This window comes from Magnolia sinica, chromosome 16, assembly GCF_029962835.1.
Source record: "Magnolia sinica isolate HGM2019 chromosome 16, MsV1, whole genome shotgun sequence".
NCBI classification, from domain to species: Eukaryota; Viridiplantae; Streptophyta; class Magnoliopsida; order Magnoliales; family Magnoliaceae; genus Magnolia; species Magnolia sinica.
Window position 1 is genome coordinate 8,807,887 of NC_080588.1, and position 26,973 is coordinate 8,834,859.

Genomic DNA, 26,973 nt, shown 5'->3' on the forward strand with positions numbered 1-26,973 from the left:
AAACAAGTCTAGGTCATGGCATCAAGACCTAGATGGATGTGTGAAATGATGCATTTTTGGCAATTATCATGATATATCTGAGGTTTTTATACCTTAAAAACTCTTTTTTGTGCATAAGCATAGCTGATGCTTATAATTATGGTTTCACAACTTTTTCTACAAATTTTGCTGTGTATACAAGCTGATAAGAAAATATTCTATGATATGCATATCTGAAAGGTCATCGAAGTGCACAGATCAATGTCATATTCTTCTCTTAGATAAGTCAGTCGATGAATTAAATGACTCCTCAATGACATCGAGAAAAGTTCAGTGACATCGAAGGACTCGCAGAATCAGAAGCGTAGGTGCATGTACACGATAGATCCAAAGAAATCACACCTATCAGTAGTTAAAAGGATCATCAAGTATGTGGTTGGAACAACCACCTTCGGTTTGTGGTACCCATTTGAAACATCTATAGTCATTGTTGGGTACTCCAATGTTGATTGGGCTGAAAATATAGATGATCACAAATCAATCAGTGGTGGCTACTTCTATATTGGAAATTATTCAGTTTCTTAGTACAGCAAGAAGCAAAATTCAATATCTCTGTCCACTGTCAAGGCCGAATATATTGCTGCAGGTAGTTGTTGTGCACAACTCCTCTGGATGAAACAAATGCTACTGGATTATGGGATTGAGCAATCCACAATGACTCTCTTCTGTGACAACACTTGTGCCATCAATATTTCAAAAATCATGTTCAACATTCTCGAATCAAGCATATTTACATTCGTTATCATTTTATCCGAGAACTTGTTGAAGAAAAGATCATCGTGTTGGACTATGTGTTTACAGAAAGACAACTTGCTGACATCCTAACAAAGCCTTTTGATGCTAATAGATTTGGTGACCTCCGAAAATCTATTGGAATATGTGCAATTTGATAAAATGCACAGGCAAAATGAGCTAAATTGGCACATCTGAGAACTGAGGTTTTATTCCTTTTAAAGGGAGAACCAAAAAGTTGCTTGGCTTTAGTCGAATGTACATGTGCAAAATAGGTATATTTCCTGGTACTAACCATTGCCCATCATGTATGTCAAAGAAGAGTAGAGATGAAACGTTCAGACACTCTGGAATGTGAAACATCGTACATCAGGAAAGCACCTTCCAACGGTCATCGAACTTGACTGGTATCTCTAGTATATGTGAAGTTCCTCATTTTGTGCAGACATTTTTAATTTTTTTCATGGATAAGGAGAATGGTTAGAGATTTTATTTTTTTTGGGTTGGTTGTATATGACCATGAATGAGCTTGGTATTTTTGTTAGGATAACTGTTAATCTACTGCCAATCTTGGGCAGTATATATGATTTTGGATATTTTTGGATATGGCTAATTATAATTCACTCCTATTTACTGCCATGCTTATGCTTTAAGATCCCCTGGTTTATTCAGTTTACGATATATGAATGCATGTGATGTTTTGATCATTATTCTATCTATTATATATCACTGCTCCATTTTGTTTGCTATGCATACATAGGTTCTGAAAAAGATGTCTGACTATTCAATTGTTTTTTTATCGTTATACATCTATCTTTTATATGTGTATGCTCTCTAAATTATGGTTCTCTCACATACTTCAAACTTTAGTCAATATGAATTGCTATATTTATCTTTGTCAATGACTGACAAAAAGGGGGAGAACAGTTCAAACACCACATTAAGAAATGCATATCTGCTTGAGTATGGTGTTGCAGGTGTTAGGGGGAGCAGCTGCACCAAGTTAAGGAGAGTTTACAGATAGGGGGAGTAGCTTCTGAATCCTTCTGAAAGATTATGTGTGTGCCAACTAGATTAAATTGTAAAATTGTGTAAAGTGTATGTACACACAATTTAGGATGTCAGTATAGAAGCTGGTCTAGGGTGTTTTGGTATTTTATCACGTAATTGACAAAGGGGGAGATTGAAAGTGTCCTAGTTTGTCAATTACCGTGAGTATTGAGTCAGCTAGACTACAGAACCTTATAGGAAGATCAATTCAAAGCGTCTGCCTCAACTGGATGTGTGCATAAGCTCGCCATAGGTAAATCTAAGCCTCACATCCCATGTCCCAAAATACCAGGTACTTAAACCCTTAAAATCTATTAGAATATCATAGGATTTTTAGGTTAGAAAACTTTTTTACAAAAATCAAAAAATCTCAAGTTTTGTAGCTCTGTCAATGTATCGATATCAGAAAATCTCAGAAAATCTCTAAGTTTTGACAAAATTGATGTGCGTTGTCGATGTCCTCGATGACAAATCGATTTCATCGAACTAAGGACCAAAGATGTCCAGCAACCACATATTTATCTGGATGGAATTATCAATGTATCGATACCCCTATCAATATCATCGATATTTGAAAATCGAGTTTATCGAAGTAGACTTGATATAATTGACAGCAGAGTATCCGAGTCTCTATTTTTTATAGGAAAATCATGAAGACCTTCGATATATCAAAGTACCATCGATATCATCGGAATTCAAATCTCGATGATATCGGAAGGTCTTCGATGATATCAGTCTTGGACTCAGTTCTCCAGCAACAATTTTTCAGGTGGTTTTTATTTTAGATCGAGGGTCACTCGATAGAATCGATATTCAAATATCGATGATATCAGGGCCAGATCGATGGCATTGAGAATGGACATAAACTTATCCAGCAAGCTTACTGAAAAATCCTTTGGATTTATCAATGCATCGACACGACCTTCGATATCATCGATATTCAATTTTTGATGATATCGAGTATCCCTCGATCATATCTGTTGTCCTGAAAAATTTCAAAGCAAGTCTCTCTCATTTTTCAAATGTCGAGGAATCGAACCTCACATTAATAAAATCGGAGTTCGAAATCTGATGACATCGACACGTGTTTCGATTCCCTCGACCAGCTGGTAATAGGTTTCAAAAGCGTATAACATTTGAGTTTGTGTCATCGAGCGGACCATCAATGCCATCGAGAGTATACGCTCAATGATATCGAACTCAGTCATAAATATGACCGTTTTATATCCGTTGGAACTTTTTGCCTATATATAGAGAGCTTGTCCTTAGTTGCTGTGAGAGAAAGAACAGAGTGCTTTTGAGTGTTTAACTTTAGATTATTTACCCAAAGCCCTTTCTCTCAAGGAAGTTCATCCTCTAATCCACCCTCATCATTGATATTTAATAGAGTGGATTGGGTAATGAACTTTCTCATTTAAGGATCCTCCAGCTACTACCTTAATGGCATATCATTAAGCTGGGATGCCTTGAATGCAGAGATGATTGGAATCACTCTATCTCCTTTATAGGAAAATATTTGAGAGTAGGATTCCATCATAACCTCGACCCAACCCGTCACCATATATCGATATATCTTCTGAGTTGCGGTTCAAGGGAGTAGAAGACTCTTCATCAACAAAGGAGGAGATCTTCATCAATGTGCTGAATGGGACTCATCCACTTGTCTGTAAGTTATCAGAGTCTAGAGGACCCTTTGATCATTCCTTTGTAGGATTGGGTCTAAGGTATTTCTCACCCTTGCAAGTCCTCTAGGAGGCCTCCGGCGGGAGTGTACGTGGTGGGTGCATTGTGTGGACCCTTGCTCTGCAGAGAGCATAAACATCTAGTTAAAGGTGAACTAGTCAAAACCTTGGGTTTGAGGTGAACCGTGTGAAACCTTGGGTTTGAGGTGAACCGTGTGAAACCTCGGGTTTGAGGTGAACCCTGTACAACCTCCGTTAGGGTCTTCTGGAAGATCCTTGGCCAGTGTGCCTAAAAGTGGGTGCAATGTATGGACCCTTACTTAAGGAGCATAAACAGTCAGCCTCAGCGTAGGTTGTAAAGGTTGAAGGTGAACCTGATTTAAAACCTTAGGTTTGAGGTGAACCGCTGTGAAACCTCCTTAGTGAAATCTGGCACACTCAAGGGTTGAGTGCGGTTACCGGGAGTAGAGTAGACAAGTAGTCAAACCACTATAAAAATGACTGTTTAAGATTGTTATTCTTCTGTTTGTGTGATTTACTTTAATATTTTCATATTTGAATATCTGAGATCACACCTCACAAACATACACAATCATATCCATCATAAACTAGTTTGCATATTATTCATCTCTTAAAAAGTTTGTGATTGGATCCTCTACCGGGCTTGGAAGCCAGTAGAGTTACTCTTGAGTAATCCTAATATAGGCTTGGTGTTAGGATTAGTGTAATAAGATTTTAAATAAATCATAAAAACTTTGAAAAGTCCTATTCACCCCCCTCTAGGACATATTGGCATATTCTTACTTCAACTAAAGCGGTCTTCACCGCAATTTCAATTGGTATCAGAGCGGGTCTCTCTTAAGGGCTTCACTGCCCAGAAAGTGATCTTGACTGAAGTTGGGAATATGGCCAAAGGAGAGGGCTCATTGGTCTCTAAACCTCCAGTATTTGACAGTTCAAATTATGCTTATCAGAAGTCTAGGATACACTATTTGGATTATGATATTTGGACATAGTTGAAACTAGATATGTGCCACCGAGCGATCAAATTATTGTTGAAATTGGCACAACTATATCCAAAAGAAATGTGGACTGCATTCAAAAAAGAAAAACAAATGTCTGAAGCAAAAGCAATGAATGCTATCTACTGTGTTGTGTCCTAAGAAGTATTCATGCGACACACCTAAAGAGGCATGGAGTCTATTAGAAACAACCCATGAGGGAGCATGCATAGTAAAAAGGTCCTAGGTACAACTCTTAACATCTCTATTTGAACACGTCAGAATGGAGGATGATGATGAGACCTTGGATTTTATTTTTAAAAAAAAATTAATATCATTTGTAATTCCATGGGTGGATTAAGAAAGAAAGTTTTGGTCAAAATTTTGTAGGAAAATACTAAGATCCCTACCAGAACGTTTCAACTCAAAAGTTTCAACCACTAAAGAGTGTAGGAATATGGATGAAACAAAAGTAGAAGAACTAGTAGGTTCCCTATAAGCTTTTGAACTACACTTCAAACATACTCCTAGATCCAAAAATATTGTCCTCAAAACTACAAAGAACACAACAAATGAGGAAGTAGAAATAATGAGGATAAGGAAATGGCTCTCTTTACTCAAAGGTTCAAAAGATTCTTCAACAAGAACCGTGGCCGATCTTTCAGAGGCAAGCACAGTAAATTATCCACTGAATGCCCCAATAAGAAAGCTAAAGGAAAAGCCATGATAGCTACTTGGGATGACAATGAAGAATCAAACACTGACTTCAGTGATTCAGAAAGTAAGGGAGACAGAAAATCATTAAAAATACTCATGGCCTCCACATCCACAGACATCCCAGTATTAAATGAGAAAATTAATGAACCTCAAATCAAAGAGTCATTTCCATTAAATGATGAGAAAGAAGAAGAAAAAGATGAGAATGATAAACTACAGGATGCCTATAATCAACCTTATAAACATATCATTCATATCCTTAAAAAACTTGGAATGAGTGGAAATAAGAATAAATTGTTGTAAGAAGATCTAGATAAAACACTGGAAATTAATATACATGTGATCAACAATATGCAGCATAACCACTCTAAAAATGACAAGCTGGAAAGAATGGATCTATCCCTAAAATCTGAATCCTTGAACTTAATCAAACAGATTAAACTACTGAAAGAATGAAAATCATACACTCAAATTTAATGCAGAACAATCTAGAAATTCTATTGAGCTAAACAACAAATTTTTCCAGAGTAGTGACAAATTTTTAAGGATGGACCTAGTAAAGACAAGAGTGGGTTGGGATACGTAAAAGGCAAACCAAGCTCCAAAAATGCAGCACAAACACTTGAGAAATCCACTGCATCAGGAAGTAGAACTAGGGCCACTCTTGTTTGTCATTTATGTGGAGACTCGGGCCACTACAAATTTGAATGCATTACAATTGGAAGGACTCAAGTCAAGAGTCCAACAAGGTACATGGCAGGAGGTAAGAAACATCTGTCTCCACCAAGAATGACAAAGAGAATGGATGAGCTATTGAATCAAGTGGCCCAACTAAATAAGAAAAATTGATCAATCAAGGGAATATGATTCAATTACCAAATGTGTCCTGACAAACCCATAAGTGAAGTAAAAACAACGTCTTCAAGAAACATTGTCACACAAAGGGTAGTGAAAAACAAAAGAAATTGCCTTGTGACTCACTCATTTTCAAAAACAGGCAATAATACTAAGGGGTTCCTAGATAGCGGTTGCTCAAGGCATGTAACGGGTGACAAATCCCTTCTTGCAAATTATTCAAATCTTGATGATGGGATGATCACATTTAGAGACGGAAGCACTGCTAAGGTAATGGGGTATGAGACTATTGTTGGATTAGAAATGCTCAAAAATGAGAATGCTCTCCTGGTAGAAGGGTTGACACACAACCTTCTAAGCATTTCTCAAATATGTGACAACAAGTATGAGGTTACATTCGATAAGCTATAGTGCAAGATCCTGGCCTTATCAGGAAAACCAATTATGAAGGGTCTTCGTACCAGTGCTCACTGCTATGTCATTAAAAATGAAGATCCATATACCCAGTAACAATTGAGCGTGGAAAACAAGTCCAGCTCATGGCATCAAGACCTGGATGGATGTGTGAAATGATGCATTTTTGGCAATTATCATGATATATCTGAGGTTTCTATACCTTAAAAACTCTTTTTTGTGCATAAGCATAGCTGATGCTTATAATTGTGGTTTCATCACTTTTTTTTACAAATTTTGCTGTGTATACAAGCTGATAAGAAAATATTCTATGATATGCATATCTAAAAGGTCATCGAAGTGCACAAATCAATGTCATATTCTTCTCTTAGATAAGTTAGTCGATGAATTAAATGACTCCTCGATGACATCGAGAAAAGTTCAATGACATCGAAGGACTCATAGAATCAGAAGCGTAGGTGCATGTACACGATAGATCCAAAGAAATCACACCTATCAGTAGTTAAAAGGATCATCAAGTATGTGGTTGGAACAACCACCTTCGGTTTGTGGTACCCATTTGAAACATCTACAGTCATTGCTGGGTACTCCGATGCCGATTGGACTGAAAATATAGATGATCACAAATCAATCAGTGGTGGCTGCTTCTATATTGAAAATTGTTTGGTTTCTTAGCAGAGCAAGAAGCAAAATTTAATATCTTTGTCCACTGCTAAGGCTGAATATATTGCTGCAGGTAGTTGCTGTGTACAACTCTGGATGAAACAAATGCTACTGGATTATGGGATTGAGCAATCCACAATGACTCTCTTCTGTGACAACACTAGTGCCATCAATATTTTAAAAATCATGTTCAACATTCTCGAACCAAGCATATTTACATTCGTTATCATTTTAGCCGAGAACTTGTTGAAGAAAAGATCATCGTGTTGGACTATGTGTTTACAAAAAGACAATTTGTTGACATCCTAACAAAGCCTTTTGATGTTAATAGATTTGGTGACCTCCGAAAATCTATTGGAATATGTGCAATTTGATAAAATGCACAGGCAAAATGAGCTAAATTGGTACATCTGAGAACTGAGGTTCTATTCCTTTTAAAGGGAGAACAAAAAAGTTGCTTGGCTTTAGTCGAATGTACATGTGCAAAATAGGTATATTTCCTGGTACTAACCATTGCCCATCATGTATGTCAAAGAAGAGTAGAGATGAAACATTCAGACACTCTGGCATGTGAAACATCGTATATCAGGAAAGCACCTTCCAACGGTCATCGAACTTGACTGGTATCTCTGGTATATGTGAAGTTCCTCATTTTGTGGATACATTTTTATTTTTTTTCATGGATAAGGAGAATGGTTAGAGATTTTTTTTTTGGTTGGTTGTATATGACCATGAATGGGCTTGGTATTTTTGTTGGGATAACTATTAATCTACTGCCAATCTTGGGCAGTATATATGTTGGGATAACTGTTAATCTACTGCCAATCTTGGGCAGTATATATGATTTTGGATATTTTTGGATATGGCTAATTATAATTCACTCATATTTACTGCCATGCTTATGCTTTAAGATCCCCTAGTTTATTCAGTTTACGATATATGAATGCATGTGATGTTTTGATCATTATTCTATCTGTTATATATCACTGCTCTATTTTGTCTACTATGCATACATAGGTTCTGAAAAAGATGTCTGACTATTCAACTATTTTTTATCGTTATACATCTATCTTTTATATGCGTATGCTCTCTGAATTATGGTTCTCTCACATACTTCAAACTTCAGTCAATATCAATTGCTACATTTTTCTTTGTCAATGACTGACAAAAAGGGGAGAACAGTTCAAACACCACGTCAGGAAATGCATATCTGCTTGAGTATGGTGTTGCAGGTGTTAAGGGGACCAGTTGCACCAAGTTAGGGGGAGTTTGCAGATAAGGGGAGCAGCTTCTGAATCCTTCTGAAAGATTATGTGTGTACCCACTAGATTAAATTGTAAAATTGTGTAAAGTGTATGTACACACAATTTAGGATGTCAGTATAGAAGCTGGTCTAGGGTGTTTTGGTACTTTGTCACATAATTGACAAAGAGCGAAATTGAAAGTGCCCTGGTTTGTCAATTATCGTGAGTGTTGAGTAAGCTAGACTATAGAACCTTATAGGAAGATCAATTCAAAGCGTTTGCCTCAACCAGATGTATGCACAAGCTCGCCACAGGTAAATCTAAGCCTCACATCCCATGTCCCAAAACACCAGGTACTTAAACCCTTAAAATCTATTAGAATATCATAGGGTTTTTGGGTTAGAAAACTTTTTTTACAAATTCAGAAAATCTCTAAGTTTTATACCCCTGTCAATTTATCGATAAACTGTTCGATATCATCAAGCAGTGCTATTGATATCCTCGATGATCAATCGATACCATCGAAATGAGGACCAAAGATGTCCAACAACCACATATTGATCTGGATGGAATTATCGATGTATCGATACCCCTATCAATATCATCGATATTTGAAAATCGAGTTTATCGAAGTAGACTTGATATAATTGACAGCAGAGTATCTGAGTCCCTATTTTTTATAAGAAAATCATGAAGACCTTCGATATATCGAAGTACCATCGATATCATTGAAATTTAAATCTCAATGATATTGGTCTTGGACTCAGTTCTCCAGTAACAATTTTTCAGGTGGTTTTTATTTCAGATCGAGGGTTACTCGATAGAATCGATAGTCAAATATCGATGATATCAGGGCAGGACCAATGGCATTGAGAATGGACATAAACTTGTCCCGCAAGCTTACTGAAAAATCCTTTAGATTTATCGATGCATCAACACGACCTTCGATATCATCGATATTCAAATTCCGAGGATATCGAGTATCCCTCGATCATATCTGTTGACCTAAAAAATTTCAAAGCAAGTCTCTCTCATTTTTCAAATGTCGAGGAATCGAACCTCACATTGATGAAATCGGAGTTCGAAATCCGATGACATCGACATATGTTTCGATTCCCTCGACCAGTTGGCAATAGGTTTCAAAAGCGTATGACATTTGAGTTTGTGTCATCGAGCGGACCATCGATGCCATCGAGAGTATACGCTCGATGATATCGATCCCGCTCAATGATATCGAACTCAGTCATAAATATGACCGTTTTATATCCGTTGGAACTTTTTGCCTATATATAGAGAGAGCTTGTCCTTAGTTGCTGTGAGAGAAAGAACAGAGTGCTTTTGAGTGTTTAACTTTAGATCATTTACCCAAAGCCTTTTCTCTCAAGGAAGTCCATCCTCCAATCCACCCTCATCATTGATATTCAATAGAGTGGATTGGGGAATGAACTTCCGCATTTAAGGATCCTCCAGCTACTACCTTAATGGCATATCATTAAGCTGGGATGCCTTGAATGCAGAGATGATTGGAATCACTCTATCTCTTTTATAGGAAAATATTTGAGAGTAGGATTCCATCATAACCTTGACCCAACCCGTCGCCATGCATTGGTATATCTTCTGAGTTGCAGTTCAATGAAGCAGAAGACTCTTCATCAACAAAGGAGGAGATCTTCGAAAATGAGCTAAAAGGGACTCATCTGCTTATCTGTAAGTTATCAAAGTCCAGAGGACCCTTGAGATCATTCTTTTGTAGGATTGGGTCTAAGGTGTTTCTCACCCATGCAAGTCCTCTAGGAGGCCTCCGGCGGGAATGTACGTGGTGGGTACGTTATGTGGACCCTTGCTCTGTGGAGAGCATAAACATCTAGTTAAAGGTGAACCAGTCAAAACCTTGGGTTTGAGGTGAACCGTGTGAAACCTTGGGTTTGAGGTGAACCGTGTGAAACCTCGGGTTTGAGGTGAACCCTGTACAACCTTGGGTTTGTGGTTAACCATGTATTATTCATCTCTTAAATAGTTTGTGATTGTATGGACCCTTACTTAAGGAGCATAAACAGTCAGCCTCAGCGTAGGCTACAAAGGTTGAAGGTGAACCTGATTTAAAACCTTAGGTTTGAGGTGAACTGCTGTGAAACCTCCTTAGTGAAATCTGACACACTTAAGGTTTGAGTGCAGTTACCGGGAGTGGAGTAGACAAGTAGTCGAACCACTATAAAAATGACTGTGTTTGAGATTGTTATTCTTCTGTTTGTGTGATTTACTTTAATATTTTCATATTTGAATATCTGAGATCACACCTCACAAACATACACAGTCATATCCATCATAAACTAGTTTGCATATTATTCATCTCTTAAATAGTTTGTGATTGGATCCTCTACCGAGCTTGGAAGCCAGTAGAGTTACTCTTGAGTAATCCTAATATAGGCTTGGTATTAGGATTAGTGTAATAAGATTTTAAATAAATCATAAAAACTTTGAAAAGTCCTATTCACCCCCTCTAGGATATATTGGCATATTCCTACTTCAACTAAAGCGGTCTTCACCGCAATTTCAATTTTTCCCTGGTTGCGCCCCCTTGCTCCAATCAACCTTTCGCGAGCTGAAAAGCTCTTCAGCATTAGAGTATTTCTAGGCTCGATTGAGGAGGTCGGCCAATGTTGTTGGAGGATTTTTGTCGAACAAGAAAATGAACCTCCCTTGTCTTAGACCTCCTATCATCGCAGCCAAGACGATTTCTTCCAAGTGTCCTTTCACTTGCATCATCTCCAAGTTGAAGCGTTTAATGTAGTCTTTTAGCAGTTCATCTTCTTTTTAGATAACAGTAAGGAGGTGAGTGGCCGACTTGAGCCTCTCCTTTCCTCCGATGAAGTTAGTAATGAATGCTTTGTTGAGCTGAGTGAATGAGCTGATCGACTATGGCTTCAAATGCCGGAACCACTTCCGAGCTGCTCCTGTTAAGGTCAGGGGAAATGATTGTCACATGATAGTGGTTGAAGTGCCGTGGAGTTCCGTTCTAGCCCTAAAAGATTCCAAGTGGTCAGCTGGGTCAGTGGTTCCAGAGTACGGGGCGATCCGGGGCATCCAGAACCTCGGTGGAAGCTGGGCATGCATTAGTCAGCAGTGAATGGCGGCTTGGTTTCTTCCAGTATTGCTTCCATTGAGGTTGAAGTATGTGTGCAATAAGCTGTTGTATGTCGTCGATCTGGCCCCATAGTTCGTTGAGCTTGGCTTCCCAAGTATCTTCGCTTTTGGCCATTACCTCGGCCACGGTTTCGGGAACTTTGTCGTGCTTCTTCTTCTCCAGCTCATGGCATAGGTCGAAGGTAGTCAATGTAGCAATTCCTAAGACATGGGAGGGCACTAGTGTTGAAATTTCGAATTGCCTGCTTCTTATGGAGTTGGCGGGTGGTTCAAATGACTCTGGGATTTCTGTAACTGCTCGATCCGCTGCTTCCCCCGACCCCAGGATGGGGGGAGGGTTCTGCTGTTCTAGAAGTCGTCTCATCGAGTTGATATTGTTAGTCAGTGCTTCAACTTGCTGTTCGAGAGAGATGAGACGTCATCCCCGATTTCGGCATCGCTGCGTCGGTCCCGCCGGCGCAGAGTCAACCTGAAGTTGGGAAGATGAATCCCGGCGATCAGTAGACTTCTTTGGCGATGCAAGGTTGGGCGTAGCAGCGAAGGCTTGGGCTTTCTTTCTCCCTTTTGCCATTGTTGAAACTTGCTAGATTATGAGAACGACTTTCGATGTCGTTCCCACAAACGACGCCAAATTGTTTATATAGAAATCTGGTGAGCCTTCCCGGGACCTTCGTGTACTTGCACAAGGAACGAGTAAAGAAGACCCTGACTAGTACACGGGACCCTCCGATGCCTAAGTCAGACAGGGAATCTGGGTATGATCATAAACAGGGTTTTAGGCTAGAAAGTATGCGTTCCTTTCACCATTGGAGGGACTCTTATTTATAGGTGAGGGGAGGCGATGGTGTAGAGGAGATCTCCCTATTTAGTAGGGGTGTTGTAACGCCCCGTACTTTTAGTACTTGGGAGTTATCACGAAGACGTAGATTAGTATAAACACAAACCTAACTAAAAAGAACGTTCACCTTTATTCTAACACGTAGTTAATTGTTTGGAGTAATTTTCATCCATAGGCCAAGCTGTCTGATTGTGGGTTATCAAATTAGACAGTCAAATCATCATTGCATCGAAATTTTGAAATTTATACACAAAGTTCTACTTATAACGACTCAATCTCGACAAGACTTAACATGACAGCTTGTTAGGAAGGGTGGATGGCCCACTTTCAATATTAGGTCATGGATCGTCTTATCAACCGTACATCTATAAATTCGGTTCTTGATTCATAAGATCCACTGATCATTGAGTCCACAACATCTTGCATAGTGATCCGCTATGTGAACGCACTAACCAAACAATCTACGTATTGGATCAAGCATTTAAGTCCATCTAGATAGTTTTTAGGACTACTAGGACCATTAATAAACAATTTTGAGACAAACCAAACCATTTAATCATCTACGATCTCTCGGGCCGTCTACTATTTAAACCCATGGAGCCTCCTAGACAGTATGGATCTTATAAAATTACATCAACGTGACTCAAATTGCCAAGTCCATTGTTCACCGGCTTTAAGATTGAGTTGGAGTAAACACAATCGATATTTACAAACCTTAAATCCCACTAATAATCACAGCGTGGATAGCCCTTGGGCCTTTAAAACCCTTGTGATCGGTGATGATCAAATCTAGAAGAAATGCGACCATCAAATTAGCAGGAATCATTAGTTGGCCATGAGATTTCTAAGTATGGCCACTCACAATTGAAATGATTTAATCCTTTTAATCAAAGCCCTATAGGGGCTAAGTAAGTTAATAGATGATGCTGATCAAGACGGGACTCACGTTAACAACTTAGAGAGAGATAATAATAATAATAATAATAATAATAATAAATGATATTAAAAATATTGTAAAGGGGGTATTTAACATTATAAATGTGTATATCAGGCCATTTGATCCGTAACCCAGCCCTTAAATTCTAGTTAGATAGTCCCGTAGACCCTTTGTACCATTGATGATAAGTCTAGCTGTAATCTGACCATCGGATCAAGGCAAATCCACAAATGTAGCCAGAATCAAGTTGTGGGGCCCACCTGAGCCTTGGAACCGCCTGATTTTTGGTCAGAGGCCTGAATAGGACCTTCCAAGATGAATGGACGGTGTGGATTAGTCACAAACATCACGCTGAACCCCACACGAAGTACGAGTGCACTGAATACACCATGCACGAAGTACATGGAACATGGCGGCTGGTTTGACCAGCGCTGACCCGTGAAGTTTCAAAAAAGAGGGAGAACCTCTCTGTTTTCTTCGTCAGACGCGTTGAACAGACCACGTCCATTTTGATTGAGTCGTGGCCCACTTTGGGCCACCTTCTGGAAGATCTGAACTGTCCATTGGATGAGAAGGACAGGAAGACCGGGTCCAAGTCGAATGAATTATCTCATGCAAGCGTGCATGTGCACGAGCAGTGCACAGCTGGGAACGAGTGAAAGCATTTTCTGAAAACGGGAGATTTCAGAGGCATCCACGTGGGCGCGATCCGCATCGACTTCGCTCCCTCCATCTCAGCCGTCCCTCGCACGTAGATCCATGCCATTCTTCCAGCACTAAAAAAGGGCAGGCAACCTCTCGCCAAAAGAAAAGGTTGCTGGAGAATTTCCATTTCAGGAAATTCGCCTGGCATAATCCAGACCCTCCACCGAGGCCACGTGGAGATATCTCCATCGCTCTCTGTAAGTCAGCAACGGCTCTCTCAGGGGAACATCTCGTCTCGCGAGAAGGTCGCGAGATATGGAGTATCTCACGAGATAAACTAAAACGCACGTAAAAGGCCTAAAAAGTGGGCCCCGCAGTGATCAGCAGCCCAATTTGGTCCGCTCAAACGAACCAGATCATGTTGAAATGCCCTGAATAGTGATTTGCCATTGCTGGCCACTTCATCTTCTCCGTTAAAGCATCCGACCCATGATCATGAGATGGGCCCCACCAGGGCTAAAAATGTGCTTTTCTGGTGGACCATGGCATCGGAAATCCATCCCCAGGGTCAGATGGACCCCATGCACAATGGATCTTCGATGACAGCCGTTGCAAACGGCGTTTTCTTCCCAAATGTTGGACGTCTCTCTCCCATGTCTATAAAAGGGCCACCGTTGCCCTTGGGATTCATACCAGAGCTAAGAAAGGGAGAGAAGGAGAGAGAGGTCTGAGGGGAGGATTTGGTGAGTGGGTGGACTCGGTGCCGCACTGCACCAACTCGGCCCGCTCAGATCGGACCGAGTTGGGTCAGCACGGGCCTGTAGCACCACTATCATAGAAAGAGAGAAAAGTGAGGGCGGGTGCGTGTGTTCCTACGCTCCGAATCGAGGCCATGTTCGAGTCAAGCCCAGGTAATGCCCTACCTCCTTATCCTTCCATCTTCATCCAGCCATAGCTACTGCGGCTGGGACCATTGCTGAAACCAGGCCATGAAAAGGGCTGAGATATGGGCCGAAAATGGCCTCTAGCTGGGCCGTGAAACCAGCCTCCTGCTGGTACGAATAGTGGGGCGAAACCAGCCCATGTTCTGGGCTGAAATCCGTCTAGAAGGGTGGCTGAAAACGCTCCTTAGTTGGGCCGAAAACAGGCCTTCATCAGGCCATGCAATGCACTGAAGTCAGGCCTCAGCTGGGCCTTGAATCCAGCTGAAAGCAGGCCCCAGCTGGACCGTGCAACGAGATGAAGACAGACCTCAACTGGGCCTTCAATCTGACCTGAAAATGGTCCTTCAGTTGGGCCGTTACCTGAGCTGGAACCAGCCCTTCAGTTGGACCGAAGTGGGCTGGGATGTGGGCCCCTGATTTGAGGCGTGGGTTGGGCCAAGAAACTGCCACCGTTCGGGCCATAGATTGGGCCAAGATCTGGGTTAAAACCAGCCCAAAAGAGGGCCAAATACAGCACTGGGTTTGGGCAGCAAATCTGGGCCGAGGTAGACCACTAGACACGGCCGTGTGATGGCTGAAATCAGCCCTGGATCTGGGCCAATCACTCCCAGAAATGGGCCGAAATCAGCCCGAGTCCAGGCCTAGATCAGGCAAAACGCGGTGGGCATGGGTTCAGCCACGCCACACATCACGGTGGGCCTCACCAACTGCACCCTCAGATGGGCCGCACCCTGTATGGTACAAGTGGGCCACGTCCCAGACCTCAGTGGGCCACGTAACGAATCACAATGGGCCTCACTAAGCTGGGTTGTGGGCCCCCTTTGGACCGCAATTGGGACGGCACGGCTGGGCCAAAATGGGTCCAGCCCAGCCCAGTCTTTGGGCCATCATTAGGGACGAAACTGGGCCCGGTCTAGCCCAGTTTCTGGACCACAAATGGACAGCACCTGTTGGGCCAAACTAGGCCCAATTTGGGCCTTAGCTAAGGGCAAACTTCAGGCTCAGTTTAAGCCATTAGTTGGGACGAAAATTGGGTGGGCCTGTTCACCCTAAAGTAGGCCCAAGTTCCCTTGGTTATTGGGTCCATACAAATCCCATTCATTTCAATGACTTGGATGTTTTAAAACTCTCCTAATATAAGTTGCCACCTCAGGAATGACCCTAGGGAATCGCTTGTGCGACTTTGGGCCGCAAGATACACATGGGAATTCGGATCAAGGATGGGACTACAACCTTTGATGACTTCTCCCCTTGAGGTTTCCATCTCTAAACTAAGCTAGGGATAGTTTTTACTATAACTACGAATGATGACCTAGAAATTGCTAATCATTCGGGTAGTTTATTTAAACATATGCCTTATAGGTGAGTCGATCTTTGGTTAGCTTACTTGGATTCATGCCTTCGAATTGATTAAGATACTTGGTTAATTTACTTAAACTCATGTCTTAGAATTGATTAGAACACTTAGTTAGTTTAACTTAACACATGTCTTAGATAGATTAAAATATTTGATTTGTTTGCTTCAGTGTATGTGTTAAGATTGTCTAAGCTACTTAACTAGTTACTCAAACATAGGAATTACATGCTTAGCTTTCTTGAGTACATGCTTTAAAATTGATAAGTTATGGTTACATGACTCTTGTATTATATGTGTACATGAGTTTTACCTTGACTATTGAATCATGTTTGAACTTCCATGCCATACTCTCATATTATTGTATTGGTTGCAAAACACACATAACTTGAAATCTCTCTAGGAGAAATTCCATTAAAGAGAGTCCATACTTAGGGTGTAACGGAACTGATTGTGATAAAATTAGACCCTCAACATAGAGGTTATAATTAGTGGCAGTTTAATTCATGTGGTTTACTATCTATGGAGTGATTCCACCTACCTGACTATGAAATGAACCTCTCTGCATTTTGTCACCGATGTTTATTTGCATTTGTATCATACAGACCGACTCACTTTAATCGCTATATTTAATATTTTCAACAATTCATTACTACTCAGCATACGATGGTAGTCCCCTATACACTGATAGTTGAATATCCACGTGTTGATGGGTTCTACCCACACCCTAAGGCTGTAAACTCATGGACCGGGGATGGTAATCATGGGACACTATGCTCAAGCAGTCGGCCTACGCTGGGTGACGAGCCCCCGTAGTGACATTGAGTTCTATTAAACCGATTGTTTGCAATTGGACTAATAATGGTTTGGCTAATCATGCATACATGACATATTTACGATGACGGGTGGATGTTTCTGGATGTTGTAGCACGTGCCTCTGAGTTATTAGGGTATCGTTTCGCTAGCTGCCAGACCACCAACTATCGATTTACGTACGTGATGTAGATAGGCAGTTATTATGCGGCATATGATATACACACGTGATGTGCTTCGTTAATGGTCAGCCTTTGTATGGGTGACAAGCCCAACTGCCAAACGGATGAGCATCCTCGGGTCGATGATGCATTCACGCATCCATGCATATAATAAGACTGCATTTGATATGTTTTGTTTGTCTAGATGTTTTTATGTTATTTCTTATATAGGACGACAGTGAGTAATCTTGAGAGAAAGTCACACCGAGCTGGCCACTCATTAATCAATGTTCAATTGTACATAGGATGCAGGTGCAGGTATGAACAAATAGGCGACGGATCTCGGGACTGTCGCAGCCGCAGCGGAGGAAGAGCTGTAAGAGGAAGAGCCGCATCAGGAAGCGGCTGAATACTTTAGGCTAAACCAGTAGATTTAGTTATTGATGTTTATCTAGTATATTTAAAACTTAAGGTTTTGTATTTGGGCCCCTAGCTGAGTGGGCTAAGATATTGTTCTTATTTTGGCTATAGCTTATGCTACGTTTGATTTCCGCTATCTGCACTTTGATCTTATATTGATTGCCAACTAATTATCTGTTAACTCCCGAGTTTTTGGGAAGCGAGTTGTATACTCGGGTTCTGAAAACCTGGGCATTACTGGTGTGTTGTAGTAGGATTCGGATCCCGTACACGTCGTGAGGATCTCCCGAGATTCTTGGCTAGGATCTCGGGCAGACCCGTATTGCAGTCGATTCCCTAGATCGTCGGATAGGATCCTAGGTAGACATTATTGGGATCAGGTCAGAACTAGCAGAAGAAGGGTTGTGCCGACCTAGGGTTATGTCAACCTGACTCCTTTGTCAAGCAGCAGTTGAGTTTCCTTTGGCATAGGGCTGACTTACTGACGAGAGACCGAGCTCGACCTTGTCTCTGGTCTTTTGACCTACTGACAAGAGACCAAGCTTGACCTTATCTCTGGTCTTCCGACCTACTGACGAGAGACCGAGCTGGACCTCGTCTCTTACTCAGTCTGGGGCCAGGGTTCGAATCTTTAGTCGTATTTATCGTTGTCCGACCTAGCGAAGTACACAAAGTCCCGACCTGACCTTATTTTTTTTGTCAGTCCATTTCCCCCACAACAGAAGGTATGTATATGAAACAAATACCTTTTTTTTCTTGATTTTGATGTTGCCTACAAGGTGTTTAATGAAATACTTGTAAACAGTTGTTGTTGTTTTATATGGTAAGAAATTGCAAGTGCATTTTAAGTGTTTGTGAAAATGTCGTATAGGCTCGAACTGGCCCTAGCTATTGATGGAACCGAGCTGAGCTAGCCAGTCAGGCTCGAAGAACAATCCAAGTTTGAATTGGGGTCAGCCAGTGGCCAAGCTGAGTCGAGCTGTGCTAAGCTCGACCCGATACAGCTCGTGTACACCTATACTTATAGTTGTATCTGCCATTGTCCAAACGAGTGAAGTGTACACAGCCCCGACCTGACATTATCTTTTTTATCTGCCCATTCTTCCCATGACAATGACAAGACTGTTCAAGAAAATCATGCAATAGGTGATCCACATGCAATTTTCAGGACAAATCTTATAAGATAAGATGCTAAAATCAGGGAGATCTTCCGGCATCGTCTATCCACAGTGGGTCCCATCAGATCAATTTTCTGGATGACTGAAACTTGGGCCCCATTTATATGGACTCAGGGCCTGCCATCGCTATGCATATTCAGGAAAACTTGCTACTTTAGCATTCATCAGGTGGAGTGATCGTACGGGTCAACTCATTCAGTGGACCCCACTTATATAAGAAAAACCTATGGTTAGACAAAAAAATTTTGAACGGTCCATATTCAACATACTCATACGCCTACCGGATTAGTAGACCGACCCTTTTCTTTTACCTACCGGATCCCTCATAATGTACCCATCAAGATGAACGGCTCAGATCGCACACACATTTTTCGTTGTTGCATACTTGCTGCAAAGCCCTCCTTCCATCTCAAGCCAGCGAGAGAGTCCACTTAAAAACAATTCCTCCCTAAGACCAAGGAAACAACGATTTGATGCCACCGACATTCCATCATCATCAAGAGACCCTTTACTCATGCGCAGTGGGCCCCACCAATCTCATAAACTCAAATGCAATTTTTTATACCATCAAGCATCCAATGACCCACCAAAAAAAAAAAGAGCCAAAAGTGGCCCCGCCAACCATTCCAAATGACCCAAATAATTACACTCCACACTTTCCATCCATCCTTAAATATTCTTTTGAACCTTTTCACATCTTTTTTTATTTACAAACACACACCAACACCCACATCATCCAACCGCTATGATCACACACCTTCCATGGCCCACCCCACCCATGAATACAAGACTCGCCCACTCGGACCGACTCGCCTCTTCTCCTGAGTCAACTCATATTTTCAATTCCGACTCATGACACCAAAATGGATCTGACTCGACCGAGTCAACTCAACCGAGTTAGAAAATCATGGCCCACCATCATCAAGCCAACAGCCAAAAATCCTTATGACGCTTTGTGGTAATCAAATACCCACCGACTTTTCTGCTCTTCCTTCTCACTGCCAGTGTCATGCAATCTGCATTGCTGATACAGTATTCAACGACGCCGCCGCCTCCTATCCTATTGCCTGCCCACGTCATCAGAAGCCTCCACGTCGTCGATCTCTTCCTCTGGCCCAGTACAAGAAGAGAGATCCTTTGCTTTTTTGCCTCTTCTACTATGGTGGGCCCCTTCTCCTTGCCTCCCACCAATGCAACCTCAACTTGCACCTTTCAGATTAATCTCTTATTAGATAAATGATCCAATTATGATTGCTGCTAGTTGCATGAGGAAATTTGGAATGTCTGATAATCGATCTGGACCGTCCATTTTGACCAGTCCACGTGTGATCCCTTACCATGTCAAAATCTTGCTGATTGGACGGTTCAACCTATTGGATTGGTAGGGTACAATATGAACGGTTGGGATTGACAATTTGAGCTATCTTCTAAAGAATCACTCTTATCAGACGATCAAACCTTTTCAACGGTCTAGATAGATTGATTGGATCTTCCAAATGTCCCGATGCAAGCAGTAGTACCATTACTTTATTATAATTTATAGGGAGCTGTATCCGGTGCTACCGCGTGTATTTAATTAGATATGGTGCACTTTTTCTCCGTACATGCAATGGACGTGTATGGAATCTGGGACCGTTCATTTATTTTTACATACCATGGATAGGTTGTAGACCAAAAATTACAATGGATAGCTGATTCTATCCGCCGATTGGATGACTTTTGGTAATCAGAATAGATGGTTACAAATGAGTCGGATAAACGGCCGCAATTTGATGAAGAAGAGTGGAACAGGCCCGAGCCAATGGGGCTGTTAATGGGCCGGGATCGGTAACATACCAAAGGAAACAGGCCCGAGCCAGGCCCATAAACCGCACGAGCTGATTTGAGCCGTTCATCAAGTACCTTGAAACCTTAAATGGGCCCAGCCAGGTGGGCTGAGCTCATGATAGGCTGATGGGCATTTAGACATATAACCCAAGCCCTGCACGATTAATAGACGGGCTTTAATGTTAGACTCGCCTCCCCTCGAATTCGGATATTTTCATAACTGATGGGCCAGCCCGGCCCATTGAAAGCCCCAATTGCCAGTTCCCATCCATGGAAAATCTTAATAAATTCACGATTTGGATCTGACAAATAGGTGTAAATCTGGGCCCGACCATTTCTTAGCGGGTCCAAAAATAAATCTCGATCCTGACCCTTTAATTAAATGGGCCACGAATCTAAACCCGAGCCCATATATAAGCAAGTGGGTCAGACTGACAGGGCCCACCCATCAAATGTGGCCCATGCCCATCTAAGAAGTGGATGGGTCCAGCTGCGTTCATTGCCAGCCGAACGTGGATTGGGTACTACCCTTGCTAGGAACGACAGGGGCTATGAGGGGCCATTGTGATGTATGGGTTTGATCCACACCGTCCATTCATTTCATCATATCATTTTACTTTACTAGCCCAAAAATTAGGCAGAGGCAGTTCCAACGCTCAATTGGACCACACCACAAGAAGTAGCGGTGATAATGGCGGCCACCGTTGAAACATTCCTAGGACCCACCGTGATGGTTAATTTCCATCCAACCTGTTCATAAGGTCACATAGACCTGGATGGAGGGACAATACAAATATCATCTTGATCTAAAATTTCTGTGGCCCCCAAAAAGTTTTCAATGGTATATGTTTAATCCGTACGTTGTGATCCACTTGAGATTTGGAAATGCCTCATTTTTGGTATTCTACTATAAAATGGCATGAAAAAATGCATGGACGGTATGAATGAAATCCATACATCACAGTGGCCCCTCAGAGGCTCTGTCGGTTCCTAGCTAGGGACGGGTAGGGATAGTACCCAATCGAGTCGTTGCGGCCCTGCTAGCCTTATTGCATGGGTTTTGCTACAGTAGGTGGGCCCCGTACCAGAGCATTGTAGGGTGCATGATTTTCATCCGTAGATTGCATTTTAAATGATGATCTGAACCGTTCATGTTCGGGATACTGTTCTATCCAGGCCATGATGGGAAACATTTGTTGAACGGGTGACTGTATATGAAAATGAAATTTAATGGCTCATATTCAAATACAAGATTCAAATGACACGATCAATAATCATAAATGAAGCATGATTATAAGGTAGCTTCTACTTGCTGATATGAAGAATATGAATGGTTCAGATCTATCTAAGGATGCAATCCTAGGGTGGAAATACCGTGACTTACTAAAACCTTTCTAATGATGCTCTCTCCAGTTTTTCCTCGCAATGCACCCAGTGGTTCCTCGCAACGGCTCAGATCGCACACACATAAAAGACCGTACATCTAGCAGGCCCCACAGTTGGTGGCCCACTTGAGAAAAATCCCATCTATCAATCATTCTTTCTATCCATATACAAGTGCTGAAATGTGGACCAATGTTCCCAACCGTTCATTGTATAGACGGCAGAAACGTCCGATCTACGTGAATTTCGTCAAGTGATCCATCCACGGTGGGACTTACTAGATAAACGGTCTGGATCAACGTGAGACGAGGCACATGGGGTTGATTGGTGCTTTTTGAAGAAGATGATGATAATGACATACCTCAGGTTTTTTCATCTGACACATACTCTTCATAGCAGAAAGAAGCTCGTAACCTCTTGCATTCATCCCCTTCATGCTCTCTTCAGCTGTAAACTAAAACAATAATCTCAATCTAATCCACATTTAATACTAATATCATCACATGATCCGAACCGTTCATCTATTCAACCCTACCATGGATAGACCACTCACTGAACCTCACACCTTCAACACAATCCTAGCCGTTGATTATAGAAAAATTTCCCACCGAATGTCGACACTTGGTCCGACATTTTTCTAACCACCCAATTGTGATCCTCCAACAGCTGTTCAACTAGTGGGTTTATGTCCCATTGTAGGGCCCAACAGATGGACGGTCCTGATCTAGATAATCATCAGCAAATTAACATTTTTTTTTTTAATTTTAAAAGAAGGAAAAAAAAAAAAAGAGAAGAAGAAAAAAAGAGAGTAAAAATCACACCTTGTTTAAAAGGCTTGGTCACATAGAGTAAAACTATAGTGTCTTGGTTTTGAACGGTGTGAGATAGGGCCCACTGCAATGCACCCTTGGCTTGTGGGCCCGAATCAACAACGATCATGATCCTTCTACCGTGTATGGACCCTGGCTTCACCCCATCGTTGGATGGTTTATCACCATTGCTCAGATATTCAGCGACCCTGTCCGTTCTAACGGCGTTCGAGATGCGCTTGGGCTCGACTGGAGGGGAGCGGACTCGGACCCGGGTCACGATCCGGTTCAGGCAAAAGCTGGGCAGTCGTGGGCTGGTCCGACCCATCTTTGAGATGGGTCTGGTAGGAGAGAAGCCAGCTTTAAAGGGGAAGTTGAGAGAGAGAGAGAGAGATAGAAGGCAGCTTTAAAGGAGGAGAAGAGAAGAAGAGAAAAGGAAAAGGGAAAGGAGAAACATAAACGGGTCTGGTGGGCCGGACCTCTGTGTGGGCCCATCTCTCGTTCTTCCTTCTTTTGTGTTTTGCATGAATAAACATGCATCATTTCGTTCTTTCTTTTTCTTTTTCAGGTCAGGTTTTGTGGTCCCAACGTCTATTAAAGTGAATACAAAAGAATGCTAGATGAACCACTCGTGTGGATGATCAAAACCGTTCAAATGGTAGGACTCACCATTGATATGCCATCTTTGGAGAAACTTAGCCAAAAAAAAAAGATCCTAACCGTTTGATTTACTATACGATAAAATCCAACAAAATTCAACGGTTTTCTTTAATTTCCATTTTCGAACGGCTATGATCATAATTACTGAAAAGAGAACATTCCATGGGTTATCTATAGTGGGCCTCACTGCTGAAGTGAATCTTCCATTGATCCACGTGGCCCAGCTGGCGTACTATGATTTCCTTCCTTAGTCCCGAGGACTACCTGACTTTTACCTTTTTCTTCTTTTAGCACTTTCTACGTGGGGTCTTCGACGTGCTATGCATGAAGTAGACCAGACACGAGACGAAGGTTCTAGATTGTTATTGACCGTTCGATCTTGATGGGTTGTCCGTTCATCGTGACGAGTGGTGTTAATCCATTCCAGATATGCTCCGTTGGGACCCACAGATCCCTAGCAATGCGGTGGATCCCTGTCGTTGATACGGGACGTTCCGTGCACTACGATAGTCATTAATTCCACTCTGTATGCCGCATATTGAAAATGCGGTGGCCTCACACGTGCATTCGGGGTGCACGTGTGCGAGATCAGATCCGTTCATCAGGCGACAAGACACTTTTGAACATCATGTTTTAAGAGTCATATCCATCTGATCACCACGTGGACCACATTCGTACAAAAGAAATGAATGGTCAAAAGAGAAAAAGCATGTTCTAAGTTCTGTGTACATGTATGGCCCAATCCATGATCTTGGATGAAGGGAATCCACACAATGAAAACCGCGTGACACGTATGACTCCTTTTCCACGTGTGGATACTCGCACGGTCCTCGATCCAAGGATTTCAATAGAAATACTCAGATGATCTGTTTGTACTGTGGGGCTCATTGTTTAGTGATCCAGGCCGTTGATCTATTTTTCACTATCGTGGATGGGCTAATACAGCAACGGTCCATATTCAACTGAGAAATGGTGGGCCCAACGATTTTGGAGATTGATGTGGCATAATCGACCAATGGTCTAGATCACTCAACCATGTGGCTCACTTGGACCTTCTGAATTCCCAAGTGCACTGTACTTATCCTCGATCGAATACCCTTAGATTGCTCTCCAACCGGGCAATCAATATCGGGAAAGATCTCGAGTCATAGAATCAGTAGTCCTCGGATCTCGACCTTACATGTCGCCATGATTTTGATCGGAACCGTTCATTCTTTATCCAATATGGGTAGCCTGTTGACATTAACTAAATGGATGATCTGATGGTGTAACCTGGATCTGATATGGACAGTTAAACGAAAATGGCCTAGAAATTCAAATCCTCCATATGAGGAAGCTGTTTCAATGGAAGATTAGGATTAACTGATCAGTAAAAAAATTTCATCATCGACCATCAGCTATGTTTCTCGTTAGATGAATGACTCCGATCAGAATTTTAGATCAGATATATGGTGATGGCAGGGCCCGATGGATACAATCAAAAGGTGCTCCTGCAGACTATTAAAACATTCCTTGATGAGGTTACGGGCCCATTAGCTTTCTAAAGTTGAAAGGAAAAGATTAGAAAAAATACAGAAAAAGAAAATAAAAATGCGTGCTTGCATTACACGGCGACACGAGTGACACGTGTGAAAGATTGGATCAAATCATCAGAAAATCCTCGCCGTGGAGATTTCATGTATCTAAAATCATGGAAATATATCATCAGGTAATCCAAACATAGAAAAGAATTTGAACACCTGATCATTTTCTTAACGGTTCATGTGGTTTTCATGTTTGTGGCCTACCTAAAAATCAAAATTTCTAATTTGTTTAGCATTAATATTCTAACCATTTTTATTATCTAATTAACGGATTTGATACAGCATAGGAATACCAATTTTGCACGTGTGAGCGCAGGAACCTTTTAAAAATGCACTCGAGCGAGTGCGATTAGCATTCCACTTTGAGAGAGGTCAACTTCAGGACATGTGCGGATGAGGATTGTGAAGTGAGTGACTACCTCACCACGCAATAGAGTAAACTTTGTGGGGCCCACATTGAGGTATTTTTCATTATCAATGCTTTCCATATGTTTTAAAAGATCATTTTAGAATGTCAGGACAAAATTGAATTATATCCAAAGCTCCAGTGGACCACACCACAGAAAAATGTGGGAATAATGAAATCTACCGTTGAAACCTTCCTAGGGCTCACATTGATGTTTATTTATCATCCAAGCTGTTCATAAGGTCAAACAGACATGGATGAATGTAAAAATATATATATAAACTTGATCCAAAACTTCTGTGGCGATAAGAAGATTTCAACGGTAGACAATCAATTTCCACTTTTTCCTTTGGTGTGGTCCACTTGAGATTTTTATAATTTAAATTTTGAGTCATGAACTAAAATGAGATTTAAAAACGTATCGACGGATTGGATTAAAAAAATACATCACGGTGGGCCCCACACATTTTACTCACGATTGTATAATTACTCACGATCTGTACCCCATGTGTATAGGAGGCTTAGTTTAGTGGTCGGCGGACTACCTAGAATTGTAGGCCACTGAACCACTTCTTTACCTGGGATTCATTGTCGATGATCCGAACCGTTCATCTAAATGATTTATGATCCACAGTAAAATCTACCAACCGGATAATTCAAAGCATCGAACAACGAATTTTACATATTGGCCTTTTGATTTTAACTGTGTATTGATAGGCCGTGGAATACTGTCCGATTGTTGTTTTTCTCATATATGAGCCATCCAAGATAATGTCAGATCAATGAACGGTTCGATCATCGATATTTCATACAACGTTGATCAGGTGTCCCATTGCCTACCATTTGTGGGTACTCCCTCAACTTACATTTCTTTCTGCCTTCGATGTGATGTGATACCTTGAATTTCGTGCCACGTTGGCCCACGCCACTTATTCCTTGAAACCCGAAGCGATTGGATGGTGACCTCAACACGACCCAGCTAGGTGATGTTGGGCGCTGTGGGGCCCACCGTTATGTATGTATTTTATCCACACCGTCCGTCCGTTTTCAATCTCATTTTAGGCCATCATCCAGCTGATCAAAAGCCCAAGTGGACCACACCACAGGAAACAGTGGTGATTGAACGTCCACCGTTGAAAATTTCTTTAAGGGCAAAAAACTTTTGGATCAAGCTGATATTTGTGTTTTCCCTTCATCCATGTCTGTGTGGCCTTATCAACAGCTTGGATGGCAAACAAAAATTACGGTGGGCCCTACGAAGGTTTCAGCGGTGACTGTCACTATCCCCACTGTTTCTTCTGGTGTGGCCCACTTGATCTTCCCATCTGCTTCATTTTTTGGATCATGCTCTAAAATGAGCTGAAAAAACAGATGAACGAAGTGGATATAAAACACGTACATCTAGGTGGGCCCACAGCACCCAATACCACCTAGTTGGGAGCCAGGTGGTGTTGGGTCACCATCCAATCCGTTT

At 41.6% G+C, this 26,973-nt stretch overlaps 1 protein-coding gene across 1 annotated transcript; it reads right to left on the reverse strand.

The window, feature by feature from the left end:
• Positions 1-19,381: 19,381 nt before the first annotated feature.
• LOC131229559 (uncharacterized) lies at positions 19,382-23,303 on the reverse strand. Its single transcript, XM_058225560.1, has 3 exons — positions 22,863-23,303; positions 22,403-22,488; positions 19,382-20,040 (listed from the first exon to the last, which is right to left on the reverse strand). The coding sequence occupies exons 1-3, from the start codon at positions 23,176-23,178 to the stop codon at positions 19,753-19,755; spliced, it is 690 nt and encodes a 229-aa protein (XP_058081543.1). The 5' UTR covers positions 23,179-23,303; the 3' UTR covers positions 19,382-19,752.
• Positions 23,304-26,973: the final 3,670 nt, after the last annotated feature.

Coding starts and splice junctions, on each gene's coding strand:
- LOC131229559 (XM_058225560.1), bottom strand. CDS start 23,178: ATGGGTCGGACCAGCCCACGACTGCCCAGCTTTTGCCTGAACCGGATC. Junction 22,489..22,862: donor GACCAAGCCTTTTAAACAAG/GTGTGATTTTTA, acceptor TTTAGTTTACAG/CTGAAGAGAGCATGAAGGGG. Junction 20,041..22,402: donor GTCAGATGAAAAAACCTGAG/GTATGTCATTAT, acceptor TTAATCTGAAAG/GTGCAAGTTGAGGTTGCATT.